Source organism: Sorghum bicolor, chromosome 8 (assembly GCF_000003195.3).
Source record: "Sorghum bicolor cultivar BTx623 chromosome 8, Sorghum_bicolor_NCBIv3, whole genome shotgun sequence".
NCBI lineage: Eukaryota > Viridiplantae > Streptophyta > Magnoliopsida > Poales > Poaceae > Sorghum > Sorghum bicolor.
Window position 1 is genome coordinate 12,360,495 of NC_012877.2, and position 20,294 is coordinate 12,380,788.

The 20,294-nt window shown below is 41.2% G+C and overlaps 1 protein-coding gene and 1 pseudogene across 1 annotated transcript; one reads left to right on the top strand and one right to left on the bottom strand.

Moving 5' to 3' along the window:
* On the top strand, nt 1,964-6,256 carry LOC8084209 (annotated as a pseudogene).
* On the bottom strand, nt 15,400-16,855 carry LOC110429943. The gene is made up of 3 exons (XM_021446720.1): nt 16,340-16,855; nt 16,217-16,273; nt 15,400-15,646 (listed from the first exon to the last, which is right to left on the bottom strand). Exons 1-3 carry the CDS (start codon nt 16,853-16,855, stop codon nt 15,635-15,637), a joined length of 585 nt encoding a protein of 194 aa, XP_021302395.1. The 3' UTR covers nt 15,400-15,634.

Genomic DNA, 20,294 nt, shown 5'->3' on the forward strand with positions numbered 1-20,294 from the left:
ACGCCAGCGTGGGAGGAATGAAGGGCGGCCTTGAACTCATGATCATGGGAGGAACGAAGGGCCGGCGTGGGAGGAAGGAAGCAGCGCGATCCTGTCCAGTCAGTGGCGCGACGAGTAGGGTTTCTCTTGCGATGGAGAGTCCTCGCGACGAGTAGGTTGTGTCGCACGGAAGTTTCCCAGGTCGCGCGCGAAGAGGAGTCGGGGGGAGGCGCGGTACACCAAGACTCGCGCAGGATGTGGGCCATCGGCGTTTGGCAAGTTGTCCTGGGTTTGGCAAAAATGCCAACTCTCCTCCCTCATTTGCCAACTTTGCCAAAATACAAAACTCAATTGCAAAACCATTGGATACCTTAATTTGAGCTTTTTGGCAAATAAGTCAAATGCAAACCTCAATTGCAAACCATTGGAGATGCTCTTAGCAGCTTTGAAAGCTGCCCTTCATTTTCTTTTTTGTTTCTACTTTTTTCTTTGCCTTTTAATTTTTTATACACTAACCTATCTATTTGATATGATTGTATATGATTCATATACTAGTTGTACACATATAATATAAAGTTGTGCACTATGTTTTAAATGATTGTGTATTTTTTTGTTATATATTTATTAGTTATAGTACAAAGTTATTTTCTTACATAGTTTCCATATTTTCATTTAATATGTTATGATATTAATTTGTACATCTAAATTCTTGAATATAACTTATACATCTAACTTTACTCTAAATTATTCATCTAGTTATATATCTAAGTTATACATAAAAGTTTTGTATATAAGTTTGTTTCACAAAATATTATTTATACATAAAAGTTATGCGCGCGTATAACTTTGTCACTTAGTTAGTTATATGCATGAGTTATGTGCATAACTTTGTCACGTTGAAGATTACATTGAAGTTATGTGTATAAGTTATATGTATAAGTTATACGTTGAAGTTTGTTCCACAAGTTATACGCAAAAAATATGAATATAACTTTATAACTTCCCAAAAAGAAAAACTAGATAATATTTTGTCCAAAAATGGAAAAACTTTCAAAAAAAGGAAAATTATGGATTTTTTTAATAAAAAAATAGAAAGTCACGAATTTGTCGGATCGTTCCTCAAATTTCTGTTCGCTAAGGCTAGTTCAATTTTTTTTACAAAATAGACATTATAACATTTTCGTTGGTATTTGATAAATATATGCTGCAAGATTTGATGTAACGGAGAATCTATTCTCCGAAAAATTTTATAAATTTTTTTGATAACTAAACAAGGCCTAAATAGCGTGTGGCCGCCTCGGGTGTGCCGGTGGCGTGTAACCAAAGCACGCTAGAGGTCCGCAAAACTCAATCCCTGCAGCCGGCAGCCGGCCAAAACTTTTCGGTTTCAGAATCGTAGCACTTTCGTTTTTATTTGACAAATATTATCCAATCATAGAGTAACTAGACTTAAAAGATTCATCTCGTGATTTACAGATAAACTATACAATTAGTTTTTATTTTTATCTATATTTAATGTTCCATGTATGTGTTGTAAGATTCGAGGTGACGGGAAATCTTGAAAAGATTTTGTTCCTTGTTTAGTTCAGCCCAAAAACCAAAAAAATTTCAAGATTTCCCGTCACATCGAATCTTGCGGCACATGCATGAAACATTAAATATAGACGAAAATAAAAACTAATTACACAGTTTACCTGTAAATCATGAGACGAATCTTTTGATCCTAGTTAGTCTATAATTAGATAATATTTGCCACAAACAAACGAAAGTGCTACAGTATAAAAATCCAAAAAGTTTTCGCATCTAAACAAGGCTTAATGGCAAGAGGAGACGTCACGGCCCTCCCACCTTGTGTTACAGCAACTGCTCAACTGACAAGTCACTAGCTATTATTGGTACTGGTGGTACTGTACGCTCCACCTTACTAGTCACCAGAAATAGCGCCTACTTCCGACTTTAGCCACATGCCCACATCCACAATATATATATAGTACCAACTCTGAAGACGACGTCGAATGAGCATAGGAGATTAGAGAGCCAGAGCACGGGGAGAGTCAAGAAAAAACGACCAAGGAAACGAGAAGCAATGGCGCCGCCGCTGCCGCCGGTGTCGTCGGAACCGGACGAGGGGGAGCTGGTGACCAACAGGCGTGTGATCCTGAAGCGCTACGTCACGGGGTGCCCCACGGAGGAGGACATGGAGGTCGTCGTCGGCAGCCCGTGCCGCCCGGGTCGACGGCCATCGTGGTCAAGAACCTCTACCTCTCGAGCGACCCCTACATGCGCACCCGCATGTCGAGGCACGACCAGCCAAGCTTCATCCCGGATTTTGTCCCAGGGGAGGTACGTACCGTTTGTATGTGTATAGGTGCTATAACCTGTCATTGATCACAAATCAGTTTTGTTTCCCCCTTCCCGTCTAGTCATCTAGTTTAGGGGTATATGTACATATGTGCTTTGAACATGTTAAGTTTTTTCTACGGTAGTACCGTACTAGTTCATTTATTTCTAGCATTTGATTTGTTAGTTAGTAGTAGCCTAGATCATAAAAGGCCTAATTCATTGTATAGCTACTTTATTATTAAAGCATAACTACTGCATTAGAGCAAGTATAGTAGCAGATTGTAGGTGAGTTCAATGATAAGAGCAACTCTAACAGATATGTTATCTATATTATCTAGGTTATTTTTATATTTTTAAAGTAAAAATTAAAGTTCAACAGCTGTGCTATCTAGTTTGCTAAAATAGCAAGTTTGCTATCCCTAAACTTTCGCTTGTCATATATAACATGTCGTCCTCACTAGCTATCCTATACAAAGGCTGTTGCGAAACTGTTTGATTTGAGTGAGTTTTTTATTTTGCACAATGGCTAAATCTTGTAGTTTAGAATATAATTTTACTTAGTCTCTTGGAGATGCTCTAAGGTGGAGAAAAGAGAAGGTGAAAAAGAAGAAAAACATGCGGTACGCTTGTTACGCACAAGAATCAAAAAACATTGTGAGAGAGAAAAAATAAGTCATGTATTAATAAAATAATAGTAGAAAGATAACTATTATATAGGTGAGTTAAGGGATAGGCTACAAAGATCTATACAGTCAAGAGTGGACTATATTATTAGCTTTTACTCTGAGCTTACAGTAATCAATTAAGGCCTTGTTCAGTTCGTATTTTTTTTGGTTTTGCTACTGTAGCATTTTGTTTGTATGTGACAATTATTATCAAATTATAGAGTAACTAGGCTCAAAAGATTCGTCTCGCAAATTACAGACAAACTGTGCAATTAGTTTTTATTTTCGTCTATATTTAATGCTCCATGCATGTGTACAAAGATTCGATGTGATGGGAAATCTTGAAAATTTTTGCAAACTAAACAAGGCCTAATATGAACTGCTCGTTTCCGTTGAAACTGGAAGGCTTGATGCAATAATCTGATTCTTTCCATTAACACATATACTGTCAGGTTCTGGATAACTGGGCTGTGAGCAAGGTGGTGGTCTCTGGGCACCCGGATTTCAAGCCCGGCGATCTTTTGTGTCTTGTGACTGGGTGGGAAGAGTACAGCTTGATCAACAACACAACACTCTGTCGTAAGATTAAGCACTCCGAGTTTCCACCCTCCTATTACACCGGTGTTCTTGGTGAGTGCTTCATCAAGTTAATAAATTTTTGTGGTAAAGCAAGTAGCTAGTAACATTTTTCTGAATGGAACAATTCTGGCCTCTGCGACCATAAACAACCAAATCTTACAAATTCATTCAGCTAAGTAGCTGATCATATAAATAGGCAAATGCGAACCTAAGCAAAAAGGTAAAATCATAAGCAAAGTCTCTTATTTCTTCTGTATTTGTATTAGAAAAAAAATAACCATAGCAATGATCCCTAAGTATTGTCATGCATATAAAATAGGACAGTCACAAGTCCCGTGTTTTTTCTTGTATGTGGCCGCAGGGGTTCAAGCTTACAACCTCAGGTTTCGGTTTCACGCATAATTGCGCTGATCACTCCATCCTAAAATCACTTGTGACTAGACAGCACAAACACTCTCTCATATTCAGTTTACCCAATTGGCCAAATTTGAAATCAGTCTTCGAGACCTAAGTGAATTCAAATGAAAAGGCTTCAATTGCAAAGTTGAAGATATCATTGAGTCCTAAAATTTTGGTTTTGCTCATTTTTCCATCTGAGATCATTTGAAAATTTGTAAATCTAAAAAATTCAGACATAATTTTCATTGATAAATGGCCTAAAAAAATTGTCAACTCAAAGTTGTATAGCTCTTCAAGATTTATAACTTTGCCTTTTGTTGTAATTTCTCCATCTAAGGTCGTTTGAAAATTTAAAATTATAATATATAAGAAATTTAAACTGAATTTTAGGTCCATAGATTATTTCAAATAACTGTTTTATATCTTTTCGTGATATATAACTTTGGTCTTAGTCATTTCTCCTTACAAAGTCATTTGAAAAAATCAAAAAATTTGAATTAAAAAAATGAGAACTTCAAATAGAATTAGTCAAAACCAAATGATTTTAAATAAAAAAAGTTATCAACTATAAAGTTGTGGATCCTGATAACACTTATAACTTTGATATAAATTTTATCGTAATATAACTTCGTTTGCAAAAAGTTATGACTTTCACCATGCTACACCTAAAGATATGAATTTCACCATGCTACACCTATTTTTAAAGACAACTCAAGATTAGGCCGTCTCTGGCCTACTCATATCTAAATACATTTACAGAGACGGCTCAATTTAGAACCGTCTCTAACAAAAGGAACATATATAAAGACGGTTAAAAATAGCATCCACCTCTACAAATTTACTTTTAGAGGCAGCTCCTTTCAGAAAATGATGTTATAGAAGTGGCTAAAAACATCAACCATCCCTACAAATACATAGAAAAAAATATCAGCTACTCGGTCACAAAATGATTTTGAGGTGTGTAGTGGAAGCAACAAGTAAACCAAGAGGTCGATCTTGAGTTCGATCCCCGCAGCCACAAGTAACAAAAAATAGTGTGAATTATGACTGTGACGCGATTTATATATATAGGAGGCAGAGATTCAACTAGTGTAGGTAGAGGCAGTCCACTGCATGTTTTCTTGCTACTCCAGTGCCAAGTTCATTTTGACTAGATGTGTTTCAACAAACTCGTGGATAATTCAGGGGTGCCGGGGATTACCGCACATGCTGGGCTTTTTGAAGTGGCCAAGGCTAAGAAAGACGAGTATGTCTTCGTCTCAGCGGCATCAGGCGCCGTTGGTCAGATCGTTGGGCAGCTTGCTAAGCTCACAGGCTGCTACGTTGTCGGCAGTGCTGGCTCTGATCACAAGGTACCCGTACTCAATTTCTTTTCTCATTTGGTAATAAGAGGAGAGCAAAATCAACTAGATCGAGATGTTCGTTCCATGTCTTCTTCTATATATACGTGACGAAATACAAGCATTTGCTCTGCTACATTAATTTTAGAAGACCAATTACAGTAATATGTCTTTGTAAACTACAATGATACTGCTATTGCTGCGCATCTTCTCAGGTCAATCTGTTGAAGACAAAGTTTGGCTTCGACGACGCTTTCAATTATAAGAAGGAGCTGGACCTCGACGCTGCCTTGCAGAGGTTTAGAAAAACCATCAGACCTGTACTTAAGTTCCACTCCCATTTTGTATGTTCACAAAGCAGTGCAAGTGATGAACGCAGTAACGTCTGTCTTCTATATACAGGTGCTTCCCTGAGGGCATCGACGTGTATTTCGAGAACGTGGGCGGCGCAATGCTGGAGGCGGTGCTGCGCAACATGCGGCCGTATGGCCGGATCGCCGTGTGCGGGCAGGTGTCGCAGTACAACCTCCGGCGGCCGGACGTCTCGCCGGACCTCTTCCTGCTCGTCGGGAAGCGCCTCCGCATGGAAGGGTTCCTAGTGGGCGACGTGGAGGAGATGGTGGCCTACCTCAACGAAGGGAAGGTGGTCTACGTGGAGGACGTCGCCGAGGGGATCGAGGCGGCGCCGGCAGCACTAGTCGGCCTCTTCTCCGGCCGCAACGTCGGCAAGCAGGTGGTTGCCCTCGCGCGGGAGTGAAGCTTGGAGTTGTCGGTGCTCTTGTCCCACACTCTACATTGGCTATGAAAATGGTACGGATATTTTCTGACCGTATTTGAGATCGAATTTGTTTAGAAGGGTTTAGATTTGTTCGTATCCAAGTCCGAATATTCAATATCTCCGTATCCGAATACTTAAATCATATATTTATATTTTATGATGTCGACATCCAATCATATTTTATCCGACAGGATTGATAGTATCCGTATTCGAATTCGAAATTAATCAAAATTTCACAAATAAATGTGGTATTGGTGATATCCGTCTGTATCCGATCTATTTTCATCTCTACTCTACGTGCACGTACGATGCATGGTTATGGATTTAATTTTTGTCTCTCGCAGTTAAAAGAGTGTATTAATTATTATCTTCCTTTTCAAATATTAAAACGAAACAAAGTTTCATCCTATAATTAACTTCATACACATTTCATTTCATGACTCATGTTGATGTGGTAATGGTGAGTTCCATCCCAATTCAAAAACTCAATTCTTATCTAGCTAGAGCACCTCCAAAAGTATTCCATATCACTTTCCTATCCATATTTTTTTGGAAAAAAAGAAAAACTCATATCCAAGAGTATCTCATATCTCTTCTCCATCTATTGGCAATTGCCAAATAGGTAGGCATTATGCGTAAAAATACGTGCAACCTGCCATCTTCTACATGTTTTTTTAAGGAAATCAGCAGGGAAGACCCCTACCTATTTTTTTTGTTTTTTCTATTAAATGAAAGAATAGGAGCTGTACAAATTACAGGGCCTCCAGGGCCAAAAGAGAAATAAATCAGAAAAAAGAAAATGAAAAGGAGGAATAAAATTACATGAGATTATCTCTCCAGAGTCTAAGCAGGAGGCTTTTCTCTTCTTTAGCTTTGGTGCAAACCAAGCCAATTTCCTCTTTGAACTGACGATTCCAGGTGGTGACGAAGGGTTGCTCATTGTCGAAGATGGTAGCATTTCTGATTCTCCATAGTATCCAACACACAGTTATGAGGATTTCTCTGAAGATGGAACTTCCAAACTCCCTTCTGGCAGTGATTATCATATCCAGCGGTGGTAGAGAGAGATCCCACTGTATGTCTATACTGTCCCAACATTCCTTGCTAAACGGGCTTTGGAAAAAAAGATGATAACTTGTTTCTTCAAGGCTAGTGTTGCAGAGGGCACAGGTGTAATCGTCAAGATGCATATGCTTCCTTCTTAACATGTGTCTGGTATTCGGTCTGTCTCTTAGTAAGAGCCGAAAGAAAAACTTATGGTTGCCCAGGTTGCTGGATTTCCAGACCCAAGCATGTGCAAGGGTGTGGGAAAGAATAGAGCATAGAAAAGGATTTCTAATACAGATGTATGAAAGAGGGAATATATAAAAGTGGTTATAATAATTTAGAAAAAGTTTAAGATTCTTGAAGTAAAATTATCTTTTATTTTAGGAGTGGATTATTGGAAACTCTTGGAGATCACCTTTTTTTTCTCCCAATACCTTTTTAGGAGTAAAACTACATTGTTTCAGATAGAAATGATTTTTTGCTGATTCTAAGAAATTATTCTCTGAAATGAACTAAAAGTTTCGAAGCTAAAAAAGTAGCTTCTCTTGATTCTATGAAGTGATTCTCTATCGTGATTTTGAGAATTTATGCTAAAAAAACAAAGGGAATCACTTTTTATCATAAAATCACTTTTCTAGAAGAATCAACTTCCATAAAGAATTAAAATCATATGAAACTCTACTAAACAGCCCCTCTTGGCCGACGGCTTGCTCCGTCCTGATTAACTTGGTAGCATTTGGTTAGGAGTCAATATAGGGTGAGATGGCCCCATCTGAGTTTTCAGAAGCGGGGTGATCTGATAGGTTACCGATATGAAACGGCACGAGGGTGGTCCGATCTTCACGACAGTAGATCAAAAGAACAAGGATAACTTGCTGCGAACAGCGGGTAACTAGCTTTATACCTGACAAAGGTTGGATGCGACCAAGCGACTGGGAGAGAGGCACCGAAACCACGAAGACTTCGACTCGATCTCCGAACGACCGCAGAACCACAATCCGGAACTAATCCACACAATACGGCGCAGCCGAGCGGAAGCCGTAGAGCACGAAGTAGGGGAACCCAGAGGATTCACTTCACAAGTCCAAGAAGAACAAGGAAGAACAAAGATTGAGTAAGGCACTCAGCAGCGCGGCTGCAATATCATGTAGTTTATCAAATGATCAAAGGTTGCTAATAACTTAGAGGTAGGGGATATTTATACTAGGAACAACCCTCCTAGATAGGTATGAAAACAAAATAGAGTTTCTAAGGGAAGGCAATGTGAAAAGTCCCCTCGGAATGGATTCCCGAACTAGCTTCGCGTAACTGTTGGCCTCCAGAGCAGTTTCCAATAAACTGACCATAACTTTTTATTGGCAAGTCCAAATGACGAACCGTTTCTTGGGTGTGAAACTAGACTCGAAGAGCTTTCCAGCAACGTATGCCATGTACCTAGAAACGTTGTAGATTGGTACAGTTTTGCACGGCAAGTTGTACCAACGTTCTGTCATGGCAGACTGTTGACCTTCTGAGCAGTCTGTACTAATTCTGGTCTGCAGGCAATATGGAGTATCAAAACTGGTCGCCATTAGATTCATTGTAAAGTAGACTCAACAAGCTTTCCAACAAGTCCTCATGGCCCTTCATAGCTTTTGTGATTAAAAAGTTATGAATAATTCTTTGCACTGGTCCGTTTTTTACTTCCACTGGTCCGTTTTTGACGTGTCTTCTAGGACTTGCACTGGTTCGTTCTTCAGGGTCCGATTCATCCTTCTCTTCTTCTATATACCTGAGTACAATCAAGGTAGAACACTGAGGTAGTATATAATTCTCATTAATGTTAAAATGAATCTCACAAAGTAGCGCGTGGACCTCTTGTTGTAGCTTCTTTGCACGACTACGTGTAACCGGTCCATCGATGACTTGGGCTGGTGTCGGTGTAGGTAAAACTTGAGTGGTTGTAGCTTGACTTGGAGCTTGTGACATCTTGCTTATTGGCATGGTCATATCATCCTCCCCCTCTTGAAAAGGAGTCGTCCTCGACTCTAACTCTTCTGATCGAAAGAGTTGTGCTAGGCCATCAGTTTGTAATGTTGTGATAACATCGCAATCTTCTTGTTCCATGATAGTAAGGTGTTTGAATCTATAGTCATATAAACCAAGTAGTAGCCTTGTATGTGGAAACCTAAATGATTTGGAATTAAGTTTAGCTTTCACCTTGAGTGGATGCTTGAATGTTGATTGCCTTAGTATGGTCTCATCATCCTCACTCCCTTCAAGAAAAGTCGTCCACGACTTTTGTTTACCTGAAAACAGCTTAGACAAAATAGAGGGTGGATGTACTTGATAATTCCAATAATCATTTCTTTTGTTCTGTTCATTTGTGCCATTATGAATTATTTTTGCATTATTTCCTTTTCCATGTAAGAAACATTCTCTCAACTTTGGTGAACCTACAAACAGTTTAGAGGATGGTAGCACAAAAATTTCTTCCAATCCAATCATTTGATTCATGTTGTCATGTTTTATCTTTAGAAGATCAAACTTTTCATCAAATGGATGTTGAGAACTAATGTTATTCCAAAAATTATTGTGGCAGCAAAAATTATTGAAGGGTTTAGAAGTATAATTTTTAAACTCAATGCTCCAAGGTGTGGATGAACAACTTTTCGGTGTATAGGCTTTGCTTTGCACAAGATTTCTATCTTTAAGTGGATGGTACGAACATGCTGACAACACGAATTGATCGAAACCATAAGCACCAAGCATTTGTTGCATCTTAAAAGATTTCTCATTTTGTTTATCTCTCAACATTTTTGAGTCTAAATCAGCAAACTTGTTATATGTTACACAAATTGCATGAACTTGGAAGGTATCTACAACATGTTCTCCAATCAAGACAAATGTAAACTGGAAGCTATGAGTAGTATTCATTGAACTCAAAGATGTTATGTTAGAAATTTTCTCAAGCATTTGTTCAATATTGATAGGCATGTTAAGCATAGAATAACACAAACATTCAAGAGGAGATATCCTTGTAAACAAATCAGCACAAGTAACCGACTGGATGAGGTGTTGTTTGTTGTTATATGAAGTGTTGCAAGGATCATTCAAAGCACAAAGACTCTCATCAAAAAGAAATTCAGCACTTGTATCAACATGAGTTCCAGTCAAATCAGCACAAATGTTTTGGTTATGTTTTATTGCTGAAACAGTGATATCACAAGTACTCAACATGCGTTGAACAATCAGATTTGATTTATTTTTCATGTATTTTAAATCCAATGATTCTACGTGTACCAAGGTTTGAATCTCTGAATATTTACCTTCATTGTTAATCTTAGATGGTTTTGATGAATTAACTAAAGGGTTGAGAAATGTGCAGCCATCTCTAAGATGTATGAGCATTGAAACATAATGCATCGTATCACACATGTGAATGCAAATCATCATGTACATGAACCATATCAAACCATAGAAAAGATCATGTATGATTGAACTTTGGTTATCAACTTGTAAAATTTCAACACACGGGTGAATATGTGAAATAATCAAATCAGTGCAAATATTTCGTGTATGGTTAATCCCATTTAAACCATGTGTATTATCATAATTACATGCCATTTTATTTTGCAAACTCAAATCTGATTTATTTTCAATAACTTTTAGAATTTTTGGTGGTTCAAGCACCAATGATTGCACCTCTGAAATCTTACCGTTATCCATGTCATGGTTCAGATTTTGGGCAACACACAATGGGTTTAGTTGAATGGCTACCCTCTGATTTCTCTCAACAAGTATGGTGTTGTCTTGAGCATCCATCTCTTCCCTATTCTCATCACCAACCTGCACATTTGGAAAGACAAAACTAGAAGTAGAGATGAAAGTGTTAGTTTCAAAGATATCCTCACTTGGCCTGCATTCTAAATATCTAGTTTTTTGTGGTGTATCCCTCACACTCTCATTGTTGACACTCTCAACCTTATAGTGGGTGGAATCACTTGACTCTCCTTTGTCTTCACTCTCTCTCATTTTGGCAATGTGGCTCTCATTCTCACATAGGTTTTGATGCACAATTACTTCAACGTCTTCTGGAGCCACATATGCATGTGTATCGTTGTCATTGACAATCACTTGTTCTTCCTCATCGAAGATTGGGGGCTGATCATAATTCACAACATCATTTTCTTCATGAACCTGCATCGCAAAAGGAACAAGAATAGAAGGTATTATGATGTTAGAAGTAAATAATTCCTCACATGATTCATATCTTTTTTCTCTCAATTTTTGTGGATCACTCTCACATAGAGTTTTGTGGCTCTCCTCAAATATTGTGGAATCTCTCATCTTCTTATTTAGAACTCTCTCACTGAATTTTGGTTGGTGCCACTCTTTCTCACGTATGGTGGAATGTCTCATCTTTTACTTTTGATTTCTCTCACTCAATTTTGGTTGGTGGCACTCTTGCTGAATTTTTCTTTTGGGGGACACACAGTAATCTTCATCATCAATGAGCACACGGGGGCGAATGCTATGCCCATGAGCACCTCCTCCATGTTGTCCACTGTGGCCATAAAGACCACGGCGAGAGTTGGTTGAGCTATGTTGTTTAGCCCGACCGTGCACCACAGGAAGACGTTCATCAAACATCTTCTCCATAGCCTCCACAAGTGAGTTTTGTAGTTGGCGTAACTCAGCCCGCGAAACTGGTGTTTCTTTTTCTCCATATCGACCACCACGAACGCTCAAATTGGATCCTGGCATGTTAGCACTTATGCAAGATATAGTGGAATAGTTAATTTGTGGAATCACACAATCTCACCTCTTACTTACCAATGCTCTTTCCTATTCTCAAGGACAGTGAATTGTGCTAGTGTAGCAGCTCAACAGAAGTGATTCCGAGGTCGCAAGGATTACGAATCGAATGTCCTGGTTTCAGTTTTTGGTGGAGCTATAGGTGGCTAAACAAGGGAGGCTACGGTACTGAAAATCAAGTGTTTAGATGTGCTCACAAGATATAGTGTTGCTGGTATATAAATCACCAAGAATCTGAATGTGTGAACTGAATTTTCAGTGAGCAAACCGCAATACAACCCCTTTCCTCTTCTTCTACTTTTCTTGTTCTTTCTCTTTTCTTTTCTCTGTTTTTTTTTACTTTTTTTTACTCTTTTTTTTCTAACAGGGGTGCGGATAACAAATGAAACTCAACACAATATATATAAAGAGGGTGACTAGCAACTTGATGAACACAAAACACAAGATAACAGTACCGTCAAAGGGCTCTAGGATTATTTTTTGGCTTTTTTAGTGGACTATAGGTGATGAACAAAATAGTAGCAAATGATAGATAAACTAAAGGCAGATATGTGGATGATTGTGAGACCTACCGTGACAACGAAAGCTTTGATACCAGTTGATAGGTTACCGATATGAAACGGCACGAGGGTGGCCCGATCTTCACGACAGTAGATCAAAAGAACAAGGATAACTTGCTGCGAACAGCGGGTAACTAGCTTTATACCTGACAAAGGTTGGATGCGACCAAGCGACGGGGAGAGAGGCACCGAAACCACGAAGACTTTGACTCGATCTCCGAACGACCGCAGAACCACAATCCGGAACTAATCCACACAATACGGCGCAGCCGAGCGGAAGCCGTAGAGCACGAAGTAGGGGAACCCAGAGGATTCACTTCACAAGTCCAAGAAGAACAAGGAAGAACAAAGGTTGAGTAAGGCACTCAGCAGCGCGGCTGCAATATCATGTAGTTTATCAAATGATCAAAGGTTGCTAATAGCTTAGAGGTAGGGGATATTTATACTAGGAACAACCCTCCTAGATAGGTATGAAAACAAAATAGAGTTTCTAAGGGAAGGCAATGTGAAAAGTCCCCTCGGAATGGATTCCCGAACTGGCTTCGCGTGACTGTTGGCCTCCAGAGCAGTTTCCAATAAACTGACCATAACTTTTTATTGGGAAGTCCAAATGACGAACCGTTTCTTGGGTGTGAAACTAGACTCAAAGAGCTTTCCAGCAACGTATGCCATGTACCTAGAAACGTTGTAGATTGGTACAGGTTTGCACGGCAAGTTGTACCAACATTCTGTCATGGCAGACTGTTGACCTTCTGAGCAGTCTGTACTAATTCTGGTCTGCAGGCAATATGGAGTATCAAAACTGGTCGCCATTAGATTCATTGTAAAGTAGACTCGACAATCTTTCCAACAAGTCCTCATGGCCATTCATAGCTTTTGTGATTAAAAAGTTATGAATAATTCTTTGCACTGGTCCGTTTTTTACTTCCACTGGTCCGTTTTTGACGTGTCTTCTAGGACTTGCACTGGTTCGTTCTTCAGGGTCCGATTCATCCTTCTCTTCTACTATATACCTGAGTACAATCAAGGTAGAACACTGAGGTAGTATATAATTCTCATTAATGTTAAAATGAATCTCACAAAGTAGTGCGTGGACCTCTTGTTGTAGCTTCTTTGCACGACTACGTGTAACCGGTCCATCGATGACTTGGGCTGGTGTCGGTGTAGGTAAAACTTGAGTGGTTGTAGCTTGACTTAAGCTTGTGACATCTTGCTTATTGGCATGGTCATATCATGATCTCATTTGATGTTTGGTTGAGGGATGGAATGATTCTGTTTTTTGTTTGGTTCTCGGACAACAAAAGTGAGATTGACTATTGACATGTAGAGCTCACATTCGTTAGATTTTTTTTATTTTTATTTTTATTTTTCGTTTTTCTTTTTTCTTCTACCTTATCCTTTCTCCTTTTGTGGGACATCTCCTTCCATGGATGTCATCGTGGCCTCTACTGCCTGCGCTCGTGACACTATGGTCAGGCTCACCTAAAGATGGCGGGGCGGATATCCGTGGGTTTCAGTTCCTCAGGTTTCGGTTTTGGTGTCTGTTTTTCGCCCACGGTTTTGCGGGTTCGGATACCCGAAATACCACGGTTTTGGGGCGGATACTAATTTTCACCCATGGTGCTCCATCGGGGCCCCGAAAAATGTAGCCCACTAAAAGTCCAGCAACCAACCGTAAGTATATAAGCCTCATTGCCTCACTCCCTCAGCCTCAACTTGTCTTCTCCTGCAGCCGCACAGGCAGGGGAGGCACGGGCGAACGGCCGCATGGGTAGGCCGCAGGCATGACCTGAACTTCTGCTAATCTGCTCCCATCCAACGCCCTCTCCCATCCCCACGAGCACGGCAGATGGCGCACACCCTCTCTCATCCAATGCCCCGACGGGAGACCGAAGACCTCGCCGACTCGAGATGGTTTACCGGCCTCGGCGCCTGGCTAGTCCGCTGTCCGCGTCTCCGCAACCTTCGACTCTAATATGTGATGTGTAGTGAACTTGGGTTGCTTACTTGCTTCTCAGTACTTAGTAGTCGGTACATGGCATTGGTAGACTTGCATGTTTGCTAATATAGCATGTATTGCATTGCTGTCTCTGCTGATTTATTATAATATTTTTGGGTTTCGGTTAATCCTTGGGTTTCGAGGATCCGCGGGTTTCGGTTTTGGAGATGGATTTTCACCCGAATCAGGGTTTGGAGCGGGTTCGGGTTTTAATTTCAGGTTTCGGTTTTGGGTGCCCAGAGACTCCACCCGATCCGAATCCGCACCGTTGCCATCCTTACTCACACCCGTGCTGGCTGCCAGTCGTGGGCATCGCCACTGCCTAGTCATTCAGCTCCACCACCTGCCTCGCTCCTCGCGCGGCTGCCGCCCAACCAGCAGTCACGCCGCCACCACATGGCCACACACTCAGAGCCGCTCGCTCGCGACCTCCGCCCTGCATGTAACCGACTGTGGTCGTTGGGCCCACAAGCCACCTCGCACCGTCGACCTCAGACCTGCACGCTATCTTCCTCATGCCTCCCTCTTCTTTAGCACCGATTGGTGGCTGTACTTGTGGACGCCCTGACCTCTTAGGCCTACTTTGGGAAGAGAAGAAAGTCTTCCCTAGGAAGATTGCCCTGCGGATGGAAAAATTTTTATCTTTCCATTCCCGCCTTTTTCCAGGGGTAGTTTCCTTGCGTGGGGTAGTTTCCCTGCTACCATTTGGCAGCAGGTTTGTTTGGCACTGGGAACTAAACTAAGCATAATGTCTATTAGTAATTGTCTAGTCTTGCAGCTAATCTAAAAGTACGTTTTCATGACCAGAAATACACAGATTTTTTTTGAACTTGTAATACTTTTGCCAAAGTACATACAATAAAACTGAAAACAATCTCAATTTTTTTGAATAATATAAGGAAATCACCACAAATCGATGCCAACCACAATATTTTCGTGCACATAATGCATGACAAAATCACAAGATCAAAATTATTTGACAGTCCAACACATAGAAAATTTAATTCAAGTGGCAAATTTAACCTAACTAATAGATCATCTCTATCCAAATATCCAAGACATATATAGAAAAATAAATTATTATGGTTTAATTCCTTTTCATAAGCTTCTCGCACACTGCATCTGCATTTTTCTTCTCAAATCATAGATCACCCAAAGCTCTGCAAGTAAACACAACTAACAACATTAGCAGCTAGAAACATAGCTAAAGTAAGCTAATCAAAGTTTCAAAAACTGAATCAGAAATACTCTTGAATTCATGTGCTGCTAATCATACTTAAGACAAGAGGCTAACAAGATGTTCAATAAATTGAAGAGTGAGGATAAATAAATTGATCCTGAGACCAAGCCGCTGCAATGAACTACAATGTGCAGAGTATAGTTGTTGAGGGCTACATCAGAGAGGAGATCTAGCTAGGAACACTAGTTTAAGTATAGGTTTCTGCTCGTGGTGCATACAGCGCTACTGTTGAGTATGCAAATGCATGCAGACACGAAGGTAAGGGATTTAATTAGCATTACCTATAGGAAATTCCATGAGGTTCTGTGAAATTTGAAAAAAAAATGAACTCAAATTGACAAAGTCAACACTAATCGAGCGAGCAGGTCAATATTGGAGAAGATAGGAGCTCTGTCATCATTCTTTTTAGCGATCTATATACTCAAATTGGCCGCTGCTGAATGATTGCACAATAGCTTATCAGAACAAGGAGAAGGGAGGAAGGACTCACCAGATCTTGAAACGAGGCATGTCCAGGCAAGGGCTCACCGGATCTAGGAGGAACAATCTGTGAGAAGAGATGGTCAAGAAATGCGAAACCCTAGCAGAAGGCACGGACATGGCAGAGGCTCACCGGATCGACGAGATGACAGAGGCGACGGGAAGCCGGGGCAGAGGAGATGGGGTGCCGGGTTGGAGGCGATGGGAGCCCGACGGCGGAGCCTGGAGCACCCAGGCAAGCGGCGGCGACCTTGACTAGGTGGCGTCGCGAGCACAGAAGAAAGGAGTCGTGCGGCTCGCGAGCGGACGGGGAAACCCTCCCGGACGAATGAGTCGTGGATTTGTTCCTCAAGGAAAACACAAGGGAACGGGCTGCATCCTCGACTTTGTGGGTTGCCCAAGGGCACATAAATTTGTCCTGAGGGAGGCTGACACAGGCTAGATTGGCCCATGGAAAAGCCGGGATCCCTCCGTGATACTGGGCTACCAAACACCGCCGGAGCCGCATCTTGCTTGTGCGGTCATGGGGCCAGAGCTCACCCGCGCGGCGGTGACGGCGGCAGCGCATGAGCTTAGCCACGCCTAGACCTTGCCCTCCTCTGCACATCTCCTCTTCTTCCACGGCAGTCAGTGAACGAGCTCGTCCCATTTGGGACTGACCCTGTCCAGCCTTTTCGGTGGGATGGTCCCAAATTCCCTGAAATATTTTACGTGGAATGTCCCTAACTCTAAAAGATGTTAGGCGAAGTAAGTTACTCGACTATAGCTTGGTTGTAGCACTTTTATTTTTATTTGACAAACATTGTCCAATTATGGAGTAATTAGACTTAAAAGATTCGTCTCGCGATTTACAAACAAACTGTGCAATTATTTTTTGTTTTCATCTATATTCATGCATGTGCCGTAAGATTTGATATGATGAGGAATTTTGAAAATTGGTTGGTTTTTGTGTGAACTAAACAAGGCCACAGTGGTTTCTTTTCTATGGTCATCAATTGAGCATCGTGTGCTCCCATCTGATATTTTATCATGGGACGAAGTGTTGTAAATTATCATTGTTTCACACAACAAAATCCACGTCAACATAAACAAAAACGTACACACCGTACACGGTTCCAACCCACACGCCAAAAGTCCTTTGTTCCTGTGCGAAAACGCCAAGAAACGCTCCGTGAGCCCACGACGCGCCACGGTCCCAATCCCAAACCACAGCCCATCCACCGCCGAGGCGAGCCCGGGAATCGAGCCATGGCGGCGGCGGCGGTGGTCAGGACCGAGGAGCAGGAGGTGCCCAACCAGCGGGTCATCCTGAACAGGCACGTGATGGGCTTCCCCTCCGAGGATGACATGGAGCTCGTGGCCGGAGCCGCGCACCTGGCCGTGCCACCGGGCTCGGCGGCGGCGGTGCTCAAGAACCTTCACATCTCGTGTGACTTTCCAATGAGTTCGATCTTTTCTTTGTGCGGAGAATAGAAAAATTTATGAACGGACACCATCATATTCGCCTCAATCTAATGGGGTTGCCGAAAGAAAGAACTGGACGTTAATGGACTTGGTGAATACCATGTTAGGAACATCCGGTATGGCTAAAGCATGGTGGGGAGGCTGTTTTAACAGCATGTCATGTTCTAAATAGAGTTCCAACTAAGAATAGTGAAGTTACTCCGTATGAAGGATGGAAAGGAAGGAAACCATCACTCCATTAGTTACGTACGTGGGGCTGTTTGGCCATGGTCAGCGTACCAATTAATAAGAAACGCAAGCTTGAACCAAAGACCGTTGATTGTATCTTTTTGGGTTATGCGCACCATAGCACGGCTTATAAGTTCTTAGTGATAAAATCTGAAGCGTCTGATGTTTTAGTTGATACACTTTTGGAGTCAAGGGATGTTACTTTCTTTGACAATATTTTTCCAATAAAAGTTGCTTATTTTTTACCGAGTTCGTCTAATGAATTTACTCCTGAGTCCATACCTCGATAGAACAATTTATAGACCCACTTGGTATTGAAGATGATAACCATGTTGTAGCTCCTAGAAGGAGTAAGAGACAAAGGGTTGAAAAATCCTTTGATGATGACTTCATTGTCTATCTCATAGATGATACTCCCATGACCATTGCAGAGGCATATGCATCACCATATGCAGATTATTGGAAGGCACTGTTCGCCTAAACGGCCGTTTACACCGTTTAAACGCCGTGTAAACGCTACACAATGGTACACCGTTTCCATTTAATCATCTGTTTAGTCCGTTTAATTGACCGTTTAGCCCGTTTAATGGACTGTTTAGCCCGAATAATGGCTAAACGGCAGGTGACCGACTGTTTACCGTTTAGCGTTTAGCAAAACATTGTTGGAAGGATGCAGTCCGTAGTGAGATGGACTCCATCACTGCAAATGGCACATGGGAAGTTGTAGATAAACCAGCGGGTTGTATACCAATTAGCTGTAAATGAGTATTTAAGAAGAAACTCAGGCCTGATGGTACTATTGAAAAGTATAAGGCAAGGCTTGTTGCTAAAGGTTTTACACAGAAAGAAGATGAGGATTTCTTTGATACCTACTCATCTGTTGCCAAATTAACTACAATCCAAGTGCTATTATCCTTGGCTGCTTCCCATAAGCTTCTTGTCCATCAGATGGACGTGAAGACGACTTTCCTTAATGGAGAGTTAGAGGAAGAAATTTATATGAATCAGCCAGATAGATTTATAGCACACGAACAAGAAGGCAAGGTGTGTAGGTTACTCAAATCCTTATCCGACTTAAAGCAAGCACCAAAGCAGTGGCATGAGAAGTTTGAAAAGACGTTGACCTCTGGTAGGTTTGCAATAAATGAAGCCGACATTTGTGTGTATTACCGTTATGAAGCCCTGATAAATGAAGCCCTGATATCTCATTTGCTGTAAGCAAGTTGAGTAGATTTTCCTCTAATCTAGGAAGCGATCACTGGCGTGGTATTGATCGAGTAATGCGTTACCTAAAAGGTACAATGATTTATGCAATTCACTATTCAGGGTACCCAGGTGTACTTGAAGGATATAGTGATTCAAACTGGATTTCAGAAGCTAATGAGCTTAAGGCCACTAGTGGATACATATTTACTTTGGGTGGTGGTGCTGTCTCTTGGAGGTCTTGTAAGCAGACAATACTTACAAAGTCCACAATGTAGGCAGAGCTTATAGCTCTGGATACAGCCTCTACTGAGGCTGAGTGGTTAAGAGATATGTTGATGGACTTGCCTTTGGTTGAGAAACCAATTCCTGCTATTCTCATAAACTGTGATAATCAAACAGTGATCACAAAGGTGAAGAATAGTCAGGATAATAGGAAAAAGTCTAGCAAACATATAAAGTGTAGACTGAAGTCTGTTATGAAATTAAGGAGCTCCGAAGTAATAGTTGTGGACTACATCCAGACAGCTAAAAACCTGGCAGATCCCTTTACAAAGGGACTATCACGCACCGTGATTGACAATGCATCGAAGGAGATGGGATTGATACCCATGTGAGTTAATCTCAGCAGTAACCCAACTTATGTGATCGAAGGTCCCGTGAATTAGAACCTAGGAAGAACAAGTTGTTGGTTAATGGGAGAGTGCAACCGTTTTCATTTGACCCACTCTGTTGGAGATGCAGTACTCTCATTTCTATAAGGCAAGTTGACTTTGTCTTAATATGTTCTGAGGCTTTATAGCAAGATACTGTCCTACAGAGTATTCTTGTAAGAACACACCTATGTGAGCCCAACTGTTAGTCGCAGTTTATAAGAATTGGGTATTCTTTAATAGGCTCATGAAGTGAGTTAGGAGCATGACTTATACGCTTCACTCACGGGGTTGGCTATGGCAGCCTAGTACGAGTCAAGACTTCGAGTGAAGTCTATTCGCACTAAATTGCCAATTCAAGGCCTAGTCCATTGTGCAGTTGCAGATGGGCCTATCTTGTTGTTCTAGGTGGATGTTCAACCTTAACCGGTCTCCACTGAATAGCTGGTATATTAACAATACTGTAGTACAGGGAGTATGACTCGCGTGCTCTTGGGATGTGGTGGAGGATTGTTAGATGTTTTGGGCCATGGGCCAAAC